The sequence below is a fragment of the Cnephaeus nilssonii genome (genome assembly GCF_951640355.1).
Source record: "Cnephaeus nilssonii genome assembly, chromosome: 11".
Taxonomy (NCBI): Eukaryota; Metazoa; Chordata; class Mammalia; order Chiroptera; family Vespertilionidae; genus Cnephaeus; species Cnephaeus nilssonii.
In genome coordinates, this window is record NC_137082.1 from 55,402,819 (window position 1) to 55,423,851 (window position 21,033).

The window sequence follows — 21,033 nt, forward strand, 5'->3', positions numbered from 1 at the left end:
ATGAAATAATTTGATCATGGGCATGTCTTAGAAAGAGAGCTTAGGGCAGTGTGTAAAAAAGAGATGGAGGGGTAGGGGTCTGGAGGCTGGGAGGCCAGTAAAAAAAAATCAGTTACTATAGACCTACCCAGTGTTTGAAAGCAGAGGTAGGAGGTAGGAAGAAGAGAGAACAAAAATGAGGGATATTCATGTGATAGAAAGATTATGTGGGAGTCAGGGTTAACATTTCTAGCTTGGTGAACTGGTAAAAGGCACGGATATTTGCTGAAATAGGACATTTAGGAAGATTTAGGAGGTTTAGATATAATAAAAGTAAATTCCATTTTAGATGTTTGTGGTGCTTTTAGATCATCTAGGTCAGTGGTTGGCAAACTCATAAGTCAACAGAGCCAAATATCAACTGTACAATGATTGAAATTTCTTTTGAGAGCCAAATTTTTAAAACTCAAACTTCTTCTAATGCCACTTCTTCAAAATAGACTTGCCCAGGCCGTGGTATTTTGTAGAAGAACCACACTCAAGGGGCCAAAGAGCCGCATGTGGCTCGTGAGCCGCAGTTTGCTGACCACGGATCTATGTGGAAATTTCTAGTAAACAGTTGGATATACTAGCCCGGCGCTCAGGAGAGATGCACAGGCTACAGAAAGAAACAGATTGTCAGTGTGCAAGCAGAAGTGGAACTCAGAGTGACTGGGATTGCTTGGGGACCATTTGTAGAGCCAAAGGGAGAGGTTGGATAGCATCTTAGAACAAAATAAATAGGAACGAGGAAGCTTCAAAAACCTATCCTCAGCATTTAATGTTAATTGTAAATTTACTTTGAAAGAATACAGCAACCCAGTAACTTTTAGCCATAAACATTCATTGGATTTTTCAAAGAATAGTTTATTGATTTTTAGAGAAAGAGGAAGGGAGAGGGAGACAGAAACATGGATGTGAGAGCCCAACATCAATCGGCTGCCTCCTGCTCGCCCCCTACCCGGGATCAAGCCAAAACCCAGGAATATGCCCTTGATCAGGAATTGAACCCGCAACCTCCTGGTGCAAGGAACGACGCCCAACCAACTGAGTCACACCCGCCAGGGCAATTGGATTTTTGAAAAATCTCCATGAACACTTTGAGTTCTTACAAAACGATAGTATATAGATAAACTATTTTTTTTTTTTTAAGAATTCACTGAGTTCTAAGTGAGGGGATAAGAGTAGCTTTGATTCTTATACAGTGCACTAGATTGAGTTCTGATTAACTAGTGCCCCCAGCAAAAATCTGTATCAAAGAGACTAATGTGATCTAATTTAAGAAAGAATAAGAATGTAAAATGACTAAAATTTAATTATAATTATATTCTTTTGTAAAAACTGCTTTAAAAAAGAAATTTAAGAGACTTAATTATAATTTAATATATACTTCTTGTACCCTAATGCATCACATTATTGATTTTTAGAACTAGCTTTGATAGTTAGGTCCCTTGGTAACCCTTCTTCCTTCTGCCTTAGAATTATGAACAATGACTGTTTCAGACTAGAGGAACCCTGTGTTTATTTATACCTTACCTTGTTCCAGAAAGGATTCAATGTAGCTCAGACTCAGAGTAAGACGTTAGCTTAGGCATACAAAAGAACAAAAGATGAATCAGCAAAGATCAAACAGGAAGGAACTCTAACTGAAATGAACCCAAAAGAGCTAGAAAAGGTGAAATAGAATTTAGAGTAAGCATTTCTCCTAGGAGTGGAAGAAATGCAAAAGTAAAAGGTTGGCTGAAATATGTTGGTGATCTACTTAGAATTTATAGGGATTACTATGGCTTCTGCAAAGCAGTAAAGTAGAAATTTTCCACCACCATATTGTCCTCATTTCCAATTAGTCATTGCAGCGTTGAGGGGAAGCCAAAGCCTTGCTCATGAGGAAATGAGAAGCCTGCACTTTGGTCCCCCGGGGGCTGGTAGCTGTAGGAGACAGGTAGTTCTCGTCTCAGTAGACTGATCCTCAGATATTCCTGCAGGACTCTTGGAGTCCTTGGAGTAGTTGGTACCTTTTCTTGCTCTCTGCAGATTGGTTTTCAAGGTTAGGAATCCAGAAAGTTGCCCACAGGCTCCCTAATGTTAATGATTATTTTGTGAACTGTCATATTTCCCACTTACTTTAGGAATGATAATTTACAAAGAATTCAGCCACTAAGATTTTCTGATCCTAATAATTTTTCAGAGACCATTTTTCTTGTACCCTAACTCTGTGTGTGGTCGTGTGTACGTGTGTGTCCATGTGTACATACATGTGCATACATACTTCACTTAAAACTTGCATAACAAGGGTACATTTTGGTGACTTGTTCATAAATAATTGAGAAATTTTAAAGCTATACAGTGTTTTATTTATGCTGACGTAGTGTCCTCTCCTTAACCATACCCCAGACTCTCAGTATTTCACACTCTGCATCTCTTCATCTTTCCTTATCCTCTAAGTCAAGCATGTCAAACTCAAAGGCTAACACGGGCCAAATAAACAAGGTTTAAGTTTATGTGAACTACAAAAAAACAAAAGCTTCAATTTTCATAGAAACGTAGGTTTATTTCGATAGAGATATGCTGAATACACAGGGCTGAAATAAATGAGTAATTGTTAACATAAAATAATAGAGCATTTTAATAAAAATTAATATATTTTCTTGAACATTAACTTATCAGACACTGAATAACTGCAGAAATTAATAAGCTTAATGCAAATAAACCTATTTTTCTTATTCTCCGAAAGCGAAATATTTCCTGTTGCGCACACCAAACAAGTTAGTCCAAGACTAATGACGTGGCAATTGGCTGCTAAAATATTCACTGCTGGTATTAGTGGAGAGAAATGGTACGGATAAGGGAAATGAATGCAACATGATGATAGTAATCAGTCATTAGCGAACATTGTAGTTCGTTATTAGTAATTATGTATAACAGGATATTGTAAAAATTAAGTTATGAAATTTTTATTAAAACATTTCTTACATACCGTTATATTGGCTGGGTCACAAAAATACTCGTTGTGAGCCGTGAGTTTGACATGCTTGCTCTAAGTACTCATATGAGCTACTCACTCCATCACCTCCTCCTTCCTTTTCACACATCCTTCTCTATTACTCCTTTCTTTTCTTCCCTCCCATCTCACTGCCCAGTCCCAGCAGTCTCTCTTGGAAATCTCTATAGATTACAGATTGACCCATCTTGTTTTTGGATTGCCAAATAGTGCTAATAGAATCTTCAGAGCAAGAACATGTTCTTTAACACCCCCTTCTATCATTAATTTTTTTTAAATGAGCTTGATATTTCAACTTACCTAGACCATTTGTCAACTAGAAAATGAGAGGGTTTTTTTTTTTTAAATAAATGTCTTTAGGGTTCTTGATATCTCAGATTCTATTTAGAAATCTAATACTCAGATTAAGGAATATAGGTGTGTGTGTGTGTGTGTGTGTGTGAAGCTATATGAAAACTTTGGTTGACATTTATGCATTGTTTGTTTATGTAAATCTGATTTCCTATTTCACTGTGAATTTAGGCAGAAAAGGTATCATCTAAAATAAAATGGTTCTTATGTAAAAATTAAAAATAATTTTAGCCCTGACAGGTTTGGCTCAGTGGATAGAGCGTCGGCCTGTGGACCGAAGGGTCCCAGGTTTGATTCCAGTCAAGGGCATGTACCTTGGTTGCAGGTACATCCGCAGTAGGGGGTGTGCAGGAGGCAGCTGATCAATGTTTCTCTCTCATCGATGTTTCTAACTCTCTATCCCTCTCCCTTCCTCTCTGTAAAAAATCAATAAAATATATTTAAAAAATAATTTTAATTTTTAACTATGCAGTGTGAAAAGACTCACATGTAATAAATATGCAAAGTAAGGATGATTTTTTTCACCTGAATACTTGTGACAAATTCTGCAGTCACTGTGAATGAGCATGGTAGTAGATATTGTCCTATTTAGATTTTACAGTGAATTTGTGTCACTCAAATGCATTTAATTACAGAGTATTTTTTAAATTATCTCAGCTTAGTCAGCTGTTCAGGTGTTACAGGATTTATTTAACCTTTCTAAACTCAGTTTCCTATTAAATAAATGTGATAATAGGATCGCCGTCATGGTTTTGCCATTATAAATGCTGTCAGGTTAACATTTATCTTTTGGAAAATTACATATTTGAAGATCTCAGAAAGATGACAGTAGGCAGTAGATAGTGTCTTAATCTTGGGTTTAATCAGGAGGATCGTTGAAAATTGTAATTTTCTTAGACTACTCATTAGTGATTGAATAATGGATGACATACCTTCATATTGTGATCATGGTTTATTGTAATCATGGTTTATTGGAATACTGTAATCAGGGTGGTGCAGATAGCTGGTTTCAGTATTTTTATTAGAGTAATGTTACCAGATTCCTCTCCTTGTTATTACATTTTATTTTACATAAACTTGATTCATACACACATTTACACATATTCCACAGACAGGATTGCCCTTTGCTCACACATCTCAAACAATGCATCTGTGAAGCTTTTCAACTAAAACAGAGTCTTCATTGATGAAGTTCACATGAAAACCATTTGTTTAAATACATTATGTATGGAAGCATAATAAGCTTTACATATTTTACCATTTTAAGTGTCTGTTTCATTGAGGTGCAGCTGGGGCTTTTATTGTAAAATCAAATGTTTAATTAATAGATCAGACTGGATATTGCTTTATCTAGAGTGAAGGCAGAACCAGAAAACCACTCCTTCATTGGTAGACAGCACTCAGGATGGAGAAAACAGTTTTCCCGTTAGAAATGAGCCACAAATTTAATTTTTTATGGCATTATTGGAAAGCCCTTTTTGTTTGTTTGTTTTTAAATAAAGAATTACTTTGTCAGGCATAAGGATTTTTTTCCTATAAGAAGGTGTAATCCTCCACTTTTTCGTCATAAATTTACTGTTCTTGTTTAGTCAGAGACACATCTGAGTAGGGAACTGTGTTTCTGCTTAATTTAAGGTATTTAATTTAAGGTCTTGCCCATTTTCTATCAAGCCTTTCTCGCTGATCAAAGTCTTTTTGTTAGTGCCAACTTGAATAGCATTGACTTTAAATAACATATATGTGTATTGCAAGATAAGGAAATTATAAAGTTTTATTATTCATAATATGTGCAAACAAAGGTTATTTCCCCATATTTATGACTTCCTGCTCTTTTTTTTTACATTTCTGCATTATACAAATCATGAACCTCACAATTTTAAATGCTGTCCTTTACCTGTCACTGCTTACAGACGCCAAGGACTTACTGTTGCGCTAACACTGAAGATCTGGAGACAGTTATTCACCACGTACACAGTCTGTACCCCTCTGCTGCTTTCCTGGCAGCAGGGGTTTCAATGGGAGGGTAAGGTTTTTCCTTTCTACAATGTCTGAGACAAGTGGTCTTAACCAACGGCCTCTTCCAGAGAGGACCATTAGCTACATAGACATTTTAAAGTAAATGTTTTATTAATCTTATCATATTTTACCATATGATTGAATGAATGAAGGAATTCGTTCAGGTGAATTTTAATATTCTCCTTGATTACTGGTCTCTGCAGTGAAAAGGATGCAAGTACTTACTTGGGGTACTGGGGTCTTGTGAGCATGAAGGCTCGTCAGGTTCCCTGGTGGACTCCTGGCTGGCCCTGCAACTGTGTTCTTCCGAACCACTCAGGAGGCCGAACTTGTAGCATGACTTTTAGCACTCCAGTCATAGAAATAAACACTTACTGCTCCTCCAGCTGAAGAGGCCTTCAGAGACTCTTCCCTCAGGTGTGGTTTTGTTTGTTTGGTTTGGTTTGGTTGTTGGGCAAATGACCGACTCTGGAATGCTCTCCTAGAAACTGTAAAATTTTGTTGTTAACTCCCTATTCCAGCTGATTTTTAAATCATATGAATATTATTATAATTTATACTGCTTGCAATTACTTTGGGGCTCTCTTCTTGGAACTTTTAGGCTATGTATTATAGGTAGGTTCATTTCTACCAGTAATGTTTATATTTTTTGTTCTAGTGACACTGGACTTAATAAAATCCAAAATTTTTTATTATCTGGCATTTTAGATTTCCTAAACCATTGCCCAAAGCTGCTCTTTAAAAATCAAGAAACACAGGAGATATAAAATGTCTTAATTTTATAATTGACGTATCCGTCATTTCAATTTACAGATTGTCTTAAGAGCATATTTATTTGAAAATGAAAGGCTTTTACAAATGATACTCTGAAAAATAGGCTTTACCCACCTTTTTAGACTCTGATAAACATAAATTAAGAGGAAAAGAGTACGTTTCTTACATTAGCATGGGAGGTCTGACTTGACCTACTAAAGGAAGAAATCTGAATCAATGCAGAAAACCCAGCAAAATCTCTGAATTGTGCTTAATAGGCAGTTTTTCACTTTTGTTTCTTTTGCCCCAAAATGTGAACCTAAAAGGACAAGGTGCCAGCTGAACTTTTTTCCCTTAATCTTATAAATTCTTGACTTTTTTAAGGCCAGACCTTACATAAACAGGCCCAGATTCTCTATTCAGAAGCTCCTGGGAAATGCCTATTCATGTCACATTGAAACCTCAGTGCCTGAAGGCAGAACTTGACCGTTAGCCTTTGCAGCTGGTTGAATATTAATGTCTTGTACATTGTTCGAAGGAAGCACCCTGTCTAGTTGCCTAGCACTATGACACATTCGCAAGTCAGTTTACCATTTGGGGATGTGTTTTACAACGTGACACTTTTTTTTTTCTTTTGGAGTGTAACGGACAAAAGCGTCTGACCAAGATCTTTATGTCCCCCAAGCCTGTGATGCCTGGAGTCAAGTAAGGGCTTTGAACCAGAACTGAGTCTAACTAAGGAACCCAGGCTGCCTAGACCCAGTCAGATTCCAGTCTCCCAATGAATTGGTAAACTAGCCTTAAGAAATGTATAGAGGAATAAAAAAGAAAAGAAATGTATAGAAACTTACAAATATATATACAAGTAAAGAGAAGATACAATGATCCCTCATACATATTAATCACACAGCTTCAACAATTATCAACTCAAGGATAATCTCATTTATCATATCACTCCCCATCCCGCCCAACTCTGATTATTCTACAATAAATTCTACATCATTTATAAATATTTCAGTAAGAATCTCTAAAAGTAGTCTCTTTAAAAAACAAACAGTACTGTTTTCGTACGTAAAGAAAACTAACAGTAATTCCTAAATATTATCAAATATGTAGTCAGTGTCACATTTCTCCAATTGTCAGTTTGTTTGTTGGTTGGCTGACTTTTACATTTTGAGTCAGGAGCCAGATAAAGTTCAAACATTTGGATTGATAGGCCTTTTAAGCTCTTAATCCATTCTCTCTCTCTCTCTCTCTCTCTCTCTCTCTCTCTCTCTCTCTCTCTCGTGTGTGTGTGTGTGTGTGTGTGTGTGTGTGTGTGTGTGAAAAATGAAGTCCTTTTTCTGTCAGAGTAAAGCAGCACTTTTTGGGGTAACATCTTGACATAATTTTGCTCTTGAGTAATAACCAAAACGTACTCTAGCCACCTACTTGAATATAGCTACTCCTGGTCCTACTTCCTGATGGCTTCCCTCCCACCCCTTCCAATCTGCCCATTATACCAGCCTCCCAGAAATTTATGACCTTCAGCCAAAGAATAGGGCCACCAAAACTAGGATCAGAGAATGAACCCTTTGCAGGTGTAAGCATTAATCCTTGAAATGGCTTGGTGAACCACAGCACTGTATACAGAGTCGTTACAAAGAGTCCTTTTCCAAAATGAAATCTCCATTTCTGATCTGAAACCTCATCACATTCACTCTGCAAGCCATTTGGATTGGAAAAATGAAAAGAAATTTTACCCATTTCTCCAATTTCAGAACCTAGGCAATTGGAGAAATAAAGAACAGAAAGTACTATAATGAGAAGCAGAATTTAGGGTATCATCCTTTTTCTTAGATGGCGTTGTTAAACTAAGATTTCTGACATTGGTATTACTATACACTCCATTTTTGTCCCTTTACCCACAATAGAACTAGGGTAGAATCAGGAAAATTGATAGAATAAAAAGGAGGAAAATATGTGATAGGAGATAAAGATAAATAACAGGAAGGAGGAAACTAGTTACTTTAGGGGCCAATTGCTCTGCCACAACTCAGAAAGTCTAACTCTAGACTAGGGAGCCCTTTAGAGATTGGCTCTCTGGTACAAGGATGTGCAGGCAACCAGAATGGCGGCCCAGACCAATTCTTCAGAATCCCTGGGAGTGAGACACAAATATCTGTAATAGTTTTAAAAACTCCCCAGGTGATTCCAATGTGCAGCCACATCTGAAAGCCTCTCCTGTGCCCTGCCTCATACGAAGGGTTGAAAAACCACAGCCTGCAGGCCAGATCTGGCCAGCTGTCTGTGTTTGTATAGTCCAAAAGCTAAGAATGGTTATTTTACTTTTAAATGGTTGGGGGGGGGGGAATCAAAACAAGAATAATATTTCGTGACATGTGAAAATTATATGAAATTCAAATTTCAATGTCCATATAAAATGCTTTATTGGAACGTGTTCGTTTATTTATGTATTGTCTACGGCTGCTTTCAAACTACAATCACAGAGTTAAGTTGTTGCAACAGAGATTATAGGCCCCCCCCCAAACCCAAAACATTTATTATGTAGCGCTTTATAGAAAAAGTTTGCCTGAAACAGCCCTGACATACTAAATTAAACATTCAACTGGAGGCTGGGGCATAGAGATTTGCAAAATTTTAATAAATTCCCAATATCATTTTGAAATAAAGAAAACAAAAACACTTTTACAATGGAATTCTCTCATGTTTTATTTCATAGAAGGATGCACATATAAGCAATAACTCTATGCTTTTTCCCACTCACAATACAGTCAACTGCAAGGTAAACAAGTATATGAATGTAAGGAAAGAATGAATATTCTGTACTTGCATGCTTTTCCAAGATAAAGTATTTAAACACTGGTTTATCTTTTTCTTCTTCATAGTTTATAAAGTCCATAGTTGGATATGGAATGTCTTGAGAGATAACAAATTCATCACTGTGTTTCCTATTTCTCCTCATTTTAGAATGCTGCTTTTAAATTACCTGGGCAAAATGGGGACAAAAACTCCTTTGAAGGCAGCTGCAACCTTTTCAGTTGGTTGGAATACTTTTGCTTGTTCGGAGTCATTGGAGAAACCACTGAACTGGCTGCTTTTTAATTACTATTTGACAACTTGCCTCCAGTCTTCAGTTAATAAGTGAGTCATCTTTAAAATCCGCTGTCTCCAAAATTTTTGGATTACATACCCCAACAATAAAAAGTTTTAAAGCATAGCACTGTTAATATATGTCTATTTACGTTACATTGCATGCATTCACTACTGCACAAAATAGTCTTTATATTAGAAATGTATACAAGAGTGAAAAGATTTTAAGTATAAACTGAAAATATAGATAAAAGTTCTAATGTTTTCTTTCTGTACCCCAATGGATTATCTTGTACAACCCCTATGGGATGGGCCCCCATTTGAAGATCATTGTTCTGTCACTGTTCTAAATTATTCTAAAAGACTAAACACATTAGTACCAAGTGTGTTGAGCAACAATATGAACTATTTCCCTGGATTTTCTACTTGTTACTAATGTCAGTACCTAGCTCTCTCCTAGGTAGTAAGTAATGTATATATTAAGTGTTTTCGGTGCTGAATAATAGGTTCCTTAAGTAGGTGCTTGCAGTCCCCTCAGTTCTTAACATTATCAAAATACCATCTTTGCACTCATTTTTCTGGAATTGTTTGTGTATATTCTAACAGTTAAACAGTATGACAGCAAAGAACATAGGTATGTTTCTGTTTATTGTTTTTATGACTGTTACCATGCATTTGTTGGTGAATTGCTAAATTAAAATATAAACTCTAAATAAAAGTCAGTTAATTTGTGCATGACTTATTGAAAACCATAGTTACCCAAAAGTTGACATTAAGCATTGGATTAAACTTAACCTATTTGTTAAAGTAAGGGTGTTGATTATAAAATATTGCTAAGAATACTAAAGAATCATCAGTTACTGTTGGTCACTGGAATGAGGGACGGTAGCAAGAAAAGTGAAGAAGGTGATTCAAATTAAAATATGGTTATACAACAAAAATGACCAACATTTAAAAAATAAGTACATATATAAAAATACAAATTATGATTTTCAGTATAGCCATTTAAAAAATAATATCTTCAGATAATGTATCCAATTAAAAGCTTCTGGCTTAAATGAGGCCTTTTTGGCCAAATTGGTTTAATAGCAGCAGTGTGTAGGTCTAATTTGTTATGAAACAGCCCTTACGTTTATTTTATAGAACTGGTTCATTCTTTCTCAATTAAGAAAAAATTACTTTAACCAGGCCAGTTGAGCATCGACCCATGAACCAAGAGGTCACTGGTTCAATTCCCAGTCAGAGCACATGCCCAGATAGCGGGCTAGATCCCCAGTAGGGGGTGTGCAGGAGGCAGCCGATCGATGTTTCTCTCTATATATCCCTCCCCTTTCCTCTCTCTCTAAATTCAATAAAAACATATTAAAAATAGAAAAAAAGTACTTTAAAAATGTCTTTGGGACAAATATCTGTGTACTCTGATTAAGTAAATATTTACCATGGAGTACCAACTTGGTGCCCTGTGCTAGGCTTAGTTATATATTATTTAGGTATGTTTGAGATAGGAATGAACTTACTTTTTTCCTTTTGAAATTCTTTTGTTTCAGGCACCGGCATATGTTTGTAAAACAGATTGACATGGATAATGTCATGAAGGTAGGAGAAAAACTATATGTAATACTTTTATTTTCTTTTTTGATCCCCCAAATAATTACAATCTGTTTTTGTGTTACAGGCTAAATCCATTAGAGAATTTGATAAGCGATTTACTGCAGTCATGTTTGGATACCAAACAATTGATGATTATTATACTGATGCCAGTCCAAATCGTAGACTGAAATCAGTAGGGATTCCAGTGTTGTGTCTGAATTCTGTGGATGACGTTTTTTCACCCAGTCATGGTAAAATTAGCATATTTATATACATTTTGACATGAGTTAGCTGTTTTATTTATTTATTTTTTTTTTTATGAGTTAGCTGTTTTAAAATGTTGTTAGGCACACAATAATAAATAAAATGCCAGTCTTATAGTTTCCACTGTGATAAACAAAAAAAATAGTTACTCATACTTTAAATATATCAGATCAGCTCTAGCCAGCTTGGCTCAGTGGATAGAGCATCGGCCTGTGGACTGAAGAACCCCGGGTTCGATTCCAGTCAAGGGCCATGCCCAGGTTGTGGGCTTGACCCCCAGTGAGGGGCATGCAAGAGGCAGCCAATCAGTGATTCTCTCTCATCATTAATGTTTCTCTCCCCCTCTCCCTTCCTCTCTGAAATAAATAAACATATCAGATCACTTTAAAGTTGTCACAGTCCACTATGAGAACAAATTAAGACTCAGTATTTTAATTGTTCTCATTTTTATTACCTTTCCTTCTTATCAAATATACTATTCTTTGGACAGTGTATATTATAGTATCTTTGCTTCAAAAGTCACCACTTGCCTTTGCTTTCTGAGATTACTTCCTATACAGAAGGCTTTGGAATATTTCTCTCCTTTTAACCTGGAAGAGAACTGGAGACTTTATAATACAATGTCCTTTAATCTCTTAATGAGTATAGCACATTCAGACTCTAAAGTTATATTTGAAGGAAACAGTCTTTGTTTTTTCTCTGGGTACTGCACAAAAGAAAATTATGCCAAATTAATTTCCTCTCTTAATTCAAGAAATATGGAATTTGGAAACAAAAATATAGGGCTCAGGGTTCGATTTCAGTCAAGGGCACATACTTGGGCTGCAAGCTCGATCTCCGATCCTGGTCTGGGCGCATAGGGGAGGCAACCAATCAACGTGTCTCTCTCACATGGATGTTTCTCTCTGTCTCTTCCCCTCCCTTCCACTCTCTCTTAAAAAAAAAAAATCAGTGGAAAAATATCCTTTGGTGAGGATTAACAAAAAAATCAATGGTGATGACTAACAACAACAAATAAGTAATTGTACTATCTTAGGAATCAGTAGATTTGACCTCTAAGTTTTTCCTGTGAAATTTTGTAAAGCTTTTTAGAAAACGTTTTCTCCGTTTTTCCCCCTAAGTACTTTAAAAATTTTTCTCCCATCTACTTAATTAAAAAAAAATTACTCTGACTACAAACATGACACATATGTATTGTCAAATTTTTAAAAAATCCCCCAAAGTATGTAAAAAAAAAAATCATCTATCATCTCTCTAGGAGATAACAATTAATTGTGTGATTCATGATTAATCACAGATAACAGTAGATGACTGAAACTTTTGGCCTTTGACCACAAATCAGAAATTGAAACTGTAAACTTTAATATGAGTTGAATTACATAATGATTGTTTAGCCTATCCATTGAATTAAGAAAGTCTGGTATTTATTTTTATATTTCCCCGACCCTTTTCCTACCAACAAAAATTTCCCAATATTTAACCTGACCCAATTGGTTTAAGTTTAAACTCATTATTTTCTATTCTTTCTCAAGCTTATAAAATAGTCTTGCAACTTGAAATAGTGGGCAATTGTCTGCATTCTGAGAGGGAAGGCAGCCAGCATCTTTCACATGACTCAATGTGGACAGCCTTTTGTTCTTCTGATGTGACTGTAACTTTCAATGTTAGAAATTCCTGAGTGTATTCAGAGTGTAAAATTGGGGCTCTTAATAATTCCATTACAGGCCAATGAAGCACTCTAAATCTAAGCCTTAATGTAAGGTGAAAAACAAAAGCAAAAATAGTATCAGTCTTTTCCCTGCTCCTCCCCTTAGCTCTCACACCTGATCCTATTATAGAAGTTCATTTGTTTAGGTGTTGCTGGCTAAGGATGTGAGTTCAGGCCCCCTTTTAGACAAGAACTTGACTTGCTAGGCCTTGATTTAGGGAGTATTATGAGGGGTCAAATCTAGAGCCTCATCTAAACAGGCAACTTAGGCAAACAGCAGAAGCCCTGTCTTGGAAGGAGCTCAGTTCTCTTTATAGTGTCAGCATCTTTTCCTTTCTTAGAAGGGCGTGGGGTGGTAAGAGATGACCTTTAGTTAGCTCATTTACCTCTAAACTCTGTCCAAGATGTGAAAGTCTAATTATTGCATCAACCATGTTATCTTAAATAGGGAGATAAGATTTAGCATATCTGAATCAAAGCAATTTTCATGCCAGTTTGGAATCCATTATAGATCTTAAATCAACACATTTTCATTGTTTGAACTCTAAGCCTGGGGGTGGAGGAGGGGAGAACAGCTTTAATTCATATCCGTAAAGTTTTCACTCAGGAAGATTTTTGTAGAGCATATAAAAAGACTCTCATTACTGCTGAATTATTTACATACTAGAGGCCTGGTGCATGAAATTCGAGTGCACGAGGTGGGAGGGTGTCCCTCAGCCCAGCCTGTGCCTTCTCGCAATCCGGGACCCCTCAGATAGGGTCCCTAGGCCAGGCTGGTGAACAGGACTTATCAAGGCTTTCCTTCCTTTTTCGGCTGCTGGCAGCTGCCCCCCGCCCCCCCACTGCCACTCCTTGCCATCTGTGCAGCCCTGCCCTCCCTCCCCCGCCATCGGTCACCTACCTCTGTAGGTGACAGGCATGTGGTGCGATCGCTTGGCTGGCCTGGGCCTCCCTCTGTGGGGCGATTGATCAAGGGGCCCCCAGATCGATGCCCTGCAGAGGGAGGCCCCACCAACCCACCGCAGCACTGCCAGCAGGGTGGCCTGGCCCTTTCTTTGTGGGGCAATCAATTACAGGGATCTGTGATCGATGGCTCGCAGAGGGAGGCCCCGCTCACCCGCTGCAGTGCCACCAGCCGGTGGCCTGGGCCTCCCTCTGTGGGGCGATGGCGGGGGTCACCCACCCAATCACATCACACCCACCTTGGCTGGCCTAGCACCAGTGCGTGTCATAGTGTGGTCATCTGGAAGGTCGCCCAGACGGTCGTTCTGCTGTTCAGTCATTCGGTTGATTTGCATATTATGCTTTTATTATTATAGATAGCAACTATATTTTCAAAGTAAAGTTATTCTTTTTCCTGACTATAAATATAAATTCAGAGAAGGAATATAAAGAAAAAATAATCACCAATGTTTTTAACCACCCCAAAATAATCACTGTTACCACTTGGAATAATATTTTATTTCATTCTTTTTTGCTATCTATATATGTTTTTACTATACAGATCACATGTATAATTTTGAATCCTTGATACAGCCACCATTTGGGATCTAACTTCATGTAAAGTTAACCAAAGTCATACATAATGAATTTATAACTCTCACAAAGGTCATAAGATTAGTTGTTTTTCTTTCCTGGTGTAACACCTAAATGGGAATCTTGCAGCATATGTATTTACCATTCCTTGAAATACCTTTAATTTCTCATAACAAGATTGGGCCTGTTCTTTTGTGTTATGATTAAACACTCGAATTGATTCTTTCAAAAATGATGGTCCAATACATAATTGTAAACATGAACTGTTATAAGAATATACCCAGGCTGGTGTGGCTTAATTGTTTGAGCATTGTCCCATTCACGGAAAGATCACTGGTTCAATTCCGGGTCAGGGCATATACCCAGGTTGTGGGTTTGATCCCAGGTCTGGATGCATGTGGGAGGCAACTGACTAATGTTTCTCTCTCTCCCTCTTCCTTCCTCTCTCTCAAAAATCAATAAAAACATATTTTAAAAAATATATAGATGATTAATATAAATTAGTCAGACTTATTCTATTAGCCATACTCATTACAAATATGTTTAATGGTGTTTTGTTTTTAATTATTGGAAATAATAAAGACACTTTTCCTTATTTCCTTATTATCCAAAAATTGGTAATAATTATATTTTTCTCTCTCCTTCCCTTTCTTACCCACCCTCTCTTTTTCCCCAAGCTATTCCAATAGAAACTGCTAAGCAAAATCCTAATGTTGCTTTGGTCCTTACTTCTTATGGAGGCCATATTGGTTTTCTGGAGGGCATCTGGCCAAGGCAGTCCACTTATATGGATCGAGTCTTCAAGCAGTTTGTGCAGGCCATGGTTGAGCACGGACATGAACTCTCTAACATGTAGTTTTTCAGGTGCGTTTTGTCTGAACCACCATAGAAAGCAGCTCAGCTTACTGCGCACAAATCTTAACTACTGTATATAAAGCAAATAAGCCAGCTGGTGGTGAAGAGGTCCATAATGACATGCAAAAACTATTTTGGGGGGAAATAAATCAACTATGTAGCAAAAAATAAAATGCAGATTTAGATTGTAATTTATGTAGATTTTTATTTTTACTATGCCTTACCAAGTATGACCTTAAATAAAGTAGTACAAACATGCAATTGCACTTAACCAAAACTATTGTGTAAAAATATTTTAATTCCTCAGGGTTTTAATTTAGGCTAGTATGTTTTAGATTACTCATTTTACATGATTTAATGGTACTTGAATAACTACCAGAGATTATTGGTAAGAGATTTTGGCTATTTGAATGTAAGTTATAAGTTGGCACATTCCTAAGGGTATTTATATGATAATGACATAACAACTGAAATAAGATAAAATACAATATATGCTAAATATTTTATGTGTTCTAACTTTAAAAGGCAAATGCAACAATATTAGACTGACTTCTATACATGCTCTTTTACTCTGATAATATTAAATTAAGGCTGACTTATGTTTTATAATAATTATAGTTTACATGCTTATTTTTAAAATAGCATATATGCATATATATATATATCATTATATTAAAATAAATTATATTTTAAATTGTTTCTTTGTGAGTTTGTTTTTTGGCTTTTTTAACCCTCAATTGAGGACATGATTATTGATTTTAGAGAGAGGGGAACGGAGAGAAGAAAAGAGAGAGAGAAACATCCAAGTATGAGAGAAACATTCATCAGTTACCTCCCATACTCACCCTGACCGGGGATCGAACCCAAAACCTAGGTATGTGCCCTGACCAGGAATTGAACCCACAACCTTTCAGTGTTTGGGACACTGTTCCAACCAACTGAGCCAACCAGCCAGGGCTCTTTGTGAGTTTTTATCTACAAAAAGTAATCCCTAGAAAGCAATTTATGATAAATTCATGAATTGCATTAGTAAGAAATATTAAAATTGTTTTGCTCATTGTTTCCAGAATATTGGGCTCACACCATGCATACCAATTAAAAATACTTTCAGCTACAAGAAACTTGTCTAGCAGTGACTTAAGTATAATGATAGCTAATTATCTCACATCACAAGTAGTCTGTAGGTCAGGGCATGTGTCTACCAGAGTCTTTGAAGACTCAGGCTCTTTCCACTCCATTCCTTAGCAGGATAACTAGTTATCTACTAGACAAAGGATGGCTGCTGCATCTTCAGACATCACATTTATGTTCAGAGAAGGAAAAGGGGGAGGGTTGGAGCCAGATACATCTGCCTCATTGAAAGTGAAAGCTTTCCCAGAAGACTTGGTCTTAAACCCTTTGTCCAGAACTGTATCACTTGGCCGCCCTGGTTGACTAAGAGGCTGGGAAATCAAGTATGTAAACTTTCCCAGTTGTGGAAGCAGGCCACAGAGAGGCCCGTTTATTGAACTAGCGAGCCCATAGAAATGTCATTGACAACATCCAACATCTCCCCCGCCCCCCTTTTTTTTTTTTAATTCTCACCCAAGGATATTTTTCCCATTGATTTTTAGAAAGAGTGGAAGGGAGGAAGAGAGAGGGATTGAGAGAGAGACGCTTTATCCACTGAGCCAAACCGGCTAGGGCTCTTTCATGTTTTTATATTTAAGCTGATGGAAAGATAAACATCTATTTTTTTTTAAATATATATTTTTATTGATTTCAGAAAGGGCGAGATAGAAACATCACTGATGAGAGAGAAACATTCATCAGCTGCCACCTGCATGGCCCCTAATAGGGACCGAGCCCACAACCCGTGCATGTGCCCTTAACTGGAATCAAACTCTGGACCCTTTAGTCCACAGGCTGAAGCTCCATCCACTGAGCCAAGCCGGCGAGGGCAAAGTTAAATATCTTTATAATTAAATAATAGGCAAGTCACTCTCCATAAAAAGATAAGAAAATTGAGTTAATGGTTCAAATACCCGAAATATTCAGAAACAACAGGAATGCTAGATTTAGGCCCATTTTCTATTTTACCTAATTTCTCACAACACCAATCACCGGACTTTTTTGCCTACATAAGGTAAGCAACAAGTGACACCTCCTGGGGATAGGGAGGCATGGAGAAGACCTTCCTTGAATGCAGTTCCTATGTTTTGAGATAAAAGTGGAAATACCCAAAGCATTAACACCAAAAATGGCATACCACTCTCAGAAACAGGCAAACATAAACTGTGTGGTTGGAAATCAGGATAGTGATTACCCTTCTTGAAAGAAGAGTGACTGGGAGGGGGGCACAGAGGGGTTTTTGGGTTCCTGCTAATGATCTATCTCTTGATCTGATTATATATGTTTTATATATGGTTTGTGTAATTTCCTGTATGTGTGTTTACAGAAAACTATATATAAATTCCTAATACTTAAGAATGGTGAGCTGATGAAAACTTATTGCCAAGGGCTGGATCTTCCTTTCTACTATGTTCTTGTCTTCTATTTCATCTTTGGTTTCAACCAAGAATTAAATTAAAAGAAATGTTAAATTCTCTTATGTTTTAAGAAGTTATTTATTGGTGTTCAGCTACACTGAGAACATAAAAATGGAATGACTTTTGTGAAGAAAATTATAAAACTTCCTAAGAAATACGAAAGACTTAAATATACCAAGAAACATGTTTCAGGATGGCAAAAAAATGAATGTTGTAAACTACTTCCAAATCAATTTATAGGTTCGATGAAATCCCAATTAAAATCCAAATAGGATTTCTTTAGAAATCATTAAAGCAATTCTAAAAGTTGTCTACAAGAAGCAGCAGAAAGAATAATCAAAAGTACTTTTTAAAGGAGGGAGATATTGTTCTACAAATATTGAAAGATGAATTAGGTTGCACTATCTTTAAACAGGTACTGGTGCAAAATTTGTCAGATTGATACTGTTGTAATCAGCTAGTTATTAATAATAGAAAAAGAACAAAGAAGGCAGGACATTATAGATGTTCTCTGCAAAACACTGGGGAGGGAACCACACAGAGAAGATACTTTTTAATGGGTACAGATGGAAGCAAAATGAATGTAAGATAAGTTATAGAGAAATGAAAGTAACTTAAAGATGAATCCATTTAAATCATTTTTCTTCTATAACAGTTTTATACTACAAGCTCCCATATGTTAATCAGCTATTCATCCAACTTGACTTTTGGAAAGAGCATGTTTCAATTTCAACCTTATGTCTCAGTAACCTCGGAGTGACTTTCTGTAGCTTCTTTGTACAAAGAAGGAGGGCAGTAAAAATGAAATTCTAGCTCCTCAGAGTAACAGGAGGATGCATGGTTGTACCGGTTAATAATGCAGATTTTGTAATCAAAGAAAACATTGGAAACATCAGAAGTGCTTTATTCAAAGTAATGTCCATCGCTAGCTACACATTTTCCCCATCTTTCAGGTAATTTGTGAATACTGTCCCAATAGAACTACTCTTGTTTTGAGGCAAACCATTCAGAGACCCAATTTTCCACTTCTTTGTACGTTTTGAAGTGCTGCTCAGAAAGTGCGTGTGCCATCGATCGGAACAAGTGGTAATCTGAAGGAGCAAGGTCTGGTGAATACAGCAGGTGGGTTAAGACTCCGCAGGCAAGATCTTTTAACGTGTCTTAACTGGTTTTGAAGTGTGTGATGGTGTGTCATCATGTAGCAAAATTACTTTGCTGTGTTTTGTGGCACATTCTGGTCATTTCACAATCAAAGCTTGGTTCAAATTGATTATTTGTTGTCAGTAGCGATCAGTATTAATGGTTTAGCCTCATTTTAGAAGCTCATAATACACCACACCTTCCTGATCCCACCAAACGCAGAGAATTGTCTTCTTTCCAAAGTGATTTGGCCTTGCAGTCGATGTTGATGGTTGACCTGGATCAACCCATGATTTTGTGTGTTTGGGATTCTCAAAATAAATCCACTTTTCATCACCAGTCACAATTTGATGCAAAAAACACTTTCTTTCATGTCATTGAAGCAACATTTTACTGATGACTTTTTGGTTTTCCATTTGTCTTTCGTTCAGTTGATGTTGCACCCATCTCCCTGCCTTTAAAATCTTTCCCATTGCTTGTAAATGATCGGAAATTGTTTGCTGAGCAACACTTAATCTTTCTGCAAGTTGTTTTGGAGTTGGACATGCATCTTCATCCAATAATGCTTGTAATTGTTGGTCTTCAAACTTTTTAGGTTGACCTGGACATTCTTTGTCTTTCACCTTGAAATCATCACTTTTTAAAGCGTTTAAACCAGTGTTCACAAGTATCTTAAGATGGAGCATGTTTACCATAACCTTCCCGAAGTATACGATAACTTTCAGCAGCACTTTTCAAAATAATGAATTAAAACTTCCCACAAATGCTCTCTTTTTGGCATGAAATTCGACATTTTTAAGTGTAAAAATATCTATGATGTTAACACCTACAGAAAATTTGACATATGAAATTTTGAAGCTTGTTGTCAATACAACAAAATAGCATACATATCAAATCACACATATATCAACATGTGTGTAACTCCATCTATTGAAAAAAATCTGCCTTATTAACCAGTAGTACCTTTGGAGAACCCTGAGCACAAAATTTAGCAAATCTCTCTGGAGGCAGAAATTCATTTGTTGTAGTTTCTCATTAGTGTCCTTTATGTCCTTATTCTACTGCTAAAAAAAAATAAAAAAAAATAGCAACCTCAATGGAAAGGTGTGATTGATATCAGGTATAAAACATAATCAGGGCAAGTTTTAAACACCATTTAAAAATTAATATATCTTCTCCCACATCTAATTTCAAGCCATGTAAGCAGAAGGAAGACAAAAACCACTTGCTGGGCATGAATGGATCAGGTATTTTTAATGTACCTATAATTCCCTGTTCCACTGTCTGTCTATAATTGTGGTTTTCATCAGTACTACTAGAGGCCCAGAGTATGAAATTCTTGCATTGGGGGGAGCGGGGGTGGTTCCCTCAGCCCGGCCTGCAGCCTCTCGCAGTCCAGGAGCGGGCCTAAGCCGGCAGTCGGACATCCCTCTCGCAATCTGGGACCCCTCGCTCCTTACCACCCACCTGCTCGCTGCTCCTTAATGCTGCTGCAATCACCAGCCGTGAGCCCAGCTTCTGGCTGAGCGGCACTCCCACTGTGGGAGTGCACTGACCACCAGAGGGCAGCTCCTGCATTGAGCGTCTGCCCCCTGCTGGTCAGTGCACATCATAGTGACTGGTCGGACGGTCGGACACTTAGCATATTAGCTTTTTATATATATATAGATGATTAGGAAGCTCAAGCACATGAGCTTTTTTCTTTTTTTCTTATTTTTATTAAAAAATATCACCTGAGGATATTTTTCCTATTTATTTTTATAGAGTGGAGGAAGAGAGAGAAAGAGAGACATTGATTGGTTGCCTCCCTCATTCACCTGGACCAGGGCTGGGGAATGAACCTGCTGCACCAGGCAGGTATCACCTTTTGCCTCTGTCACTAAAACAGGTAGCCAGAGGTAGCAGTGTAGGTAAAATTGACTGTAGAAGCATTATGAGGATGAGAACATAGGTTGTCCTTGGATAGTTATTCTTGAGAAAATTTGCTGGCCAGAAAGCCTACAAATGAAGACCATGTGAACCACTTAAGAGCTAGGGTTTTATTGTTTACTATACCCATCACTGTAATTCCTCCAATCTGCATTAACCAACCACCCCAAGACTACCTCCATTTCTGCAGCTTCATCCTGTCAGTACCATAGCAAAAGAGGTCTAATTTACCAATCCAGATATAAACAAAG

General features: G+C 37.1%; 1 protein-coding gene across 1 annotated transcript in view; it reads left to right on the forward strand.

Annotated features, from left to right (window-relative positions):
• ABHD3 (abhydrolase domain containing 3, phospholipase) overlaps nt 1-17,813 on the forward strand; it is a 34,162-nt gene extending 16,349 nt beyond the window's left edge. The window contains exons 5-9 of the mRNA XM_079783565.1: nt 5,281-5,393; nt 9,110-9,283; nt 10,780-10,828; nt 10,908-11,073; nt 15,008-17,813. Of these exons, the coding sequence (XP_079639691.1) occupies nt 5,281-5,393; nt 9,110-9,283; nt 10,780-10,828; nt 10,908-11,073; nt 15,008-15,186 (681 nt within the window). The 3' untranslated portion in view covers nt 15,187-17,813. The remainder of the gene's footprint in view (nt 1-5,280; nt 5,394-9,109; nt 9,284-10,779; nt 10,829-10,907; nt 11,074-15,007) is intronic.
• The last annotated feature ends 3,220 nt before the right edge of the window (nt 17,814-21,033 follow it).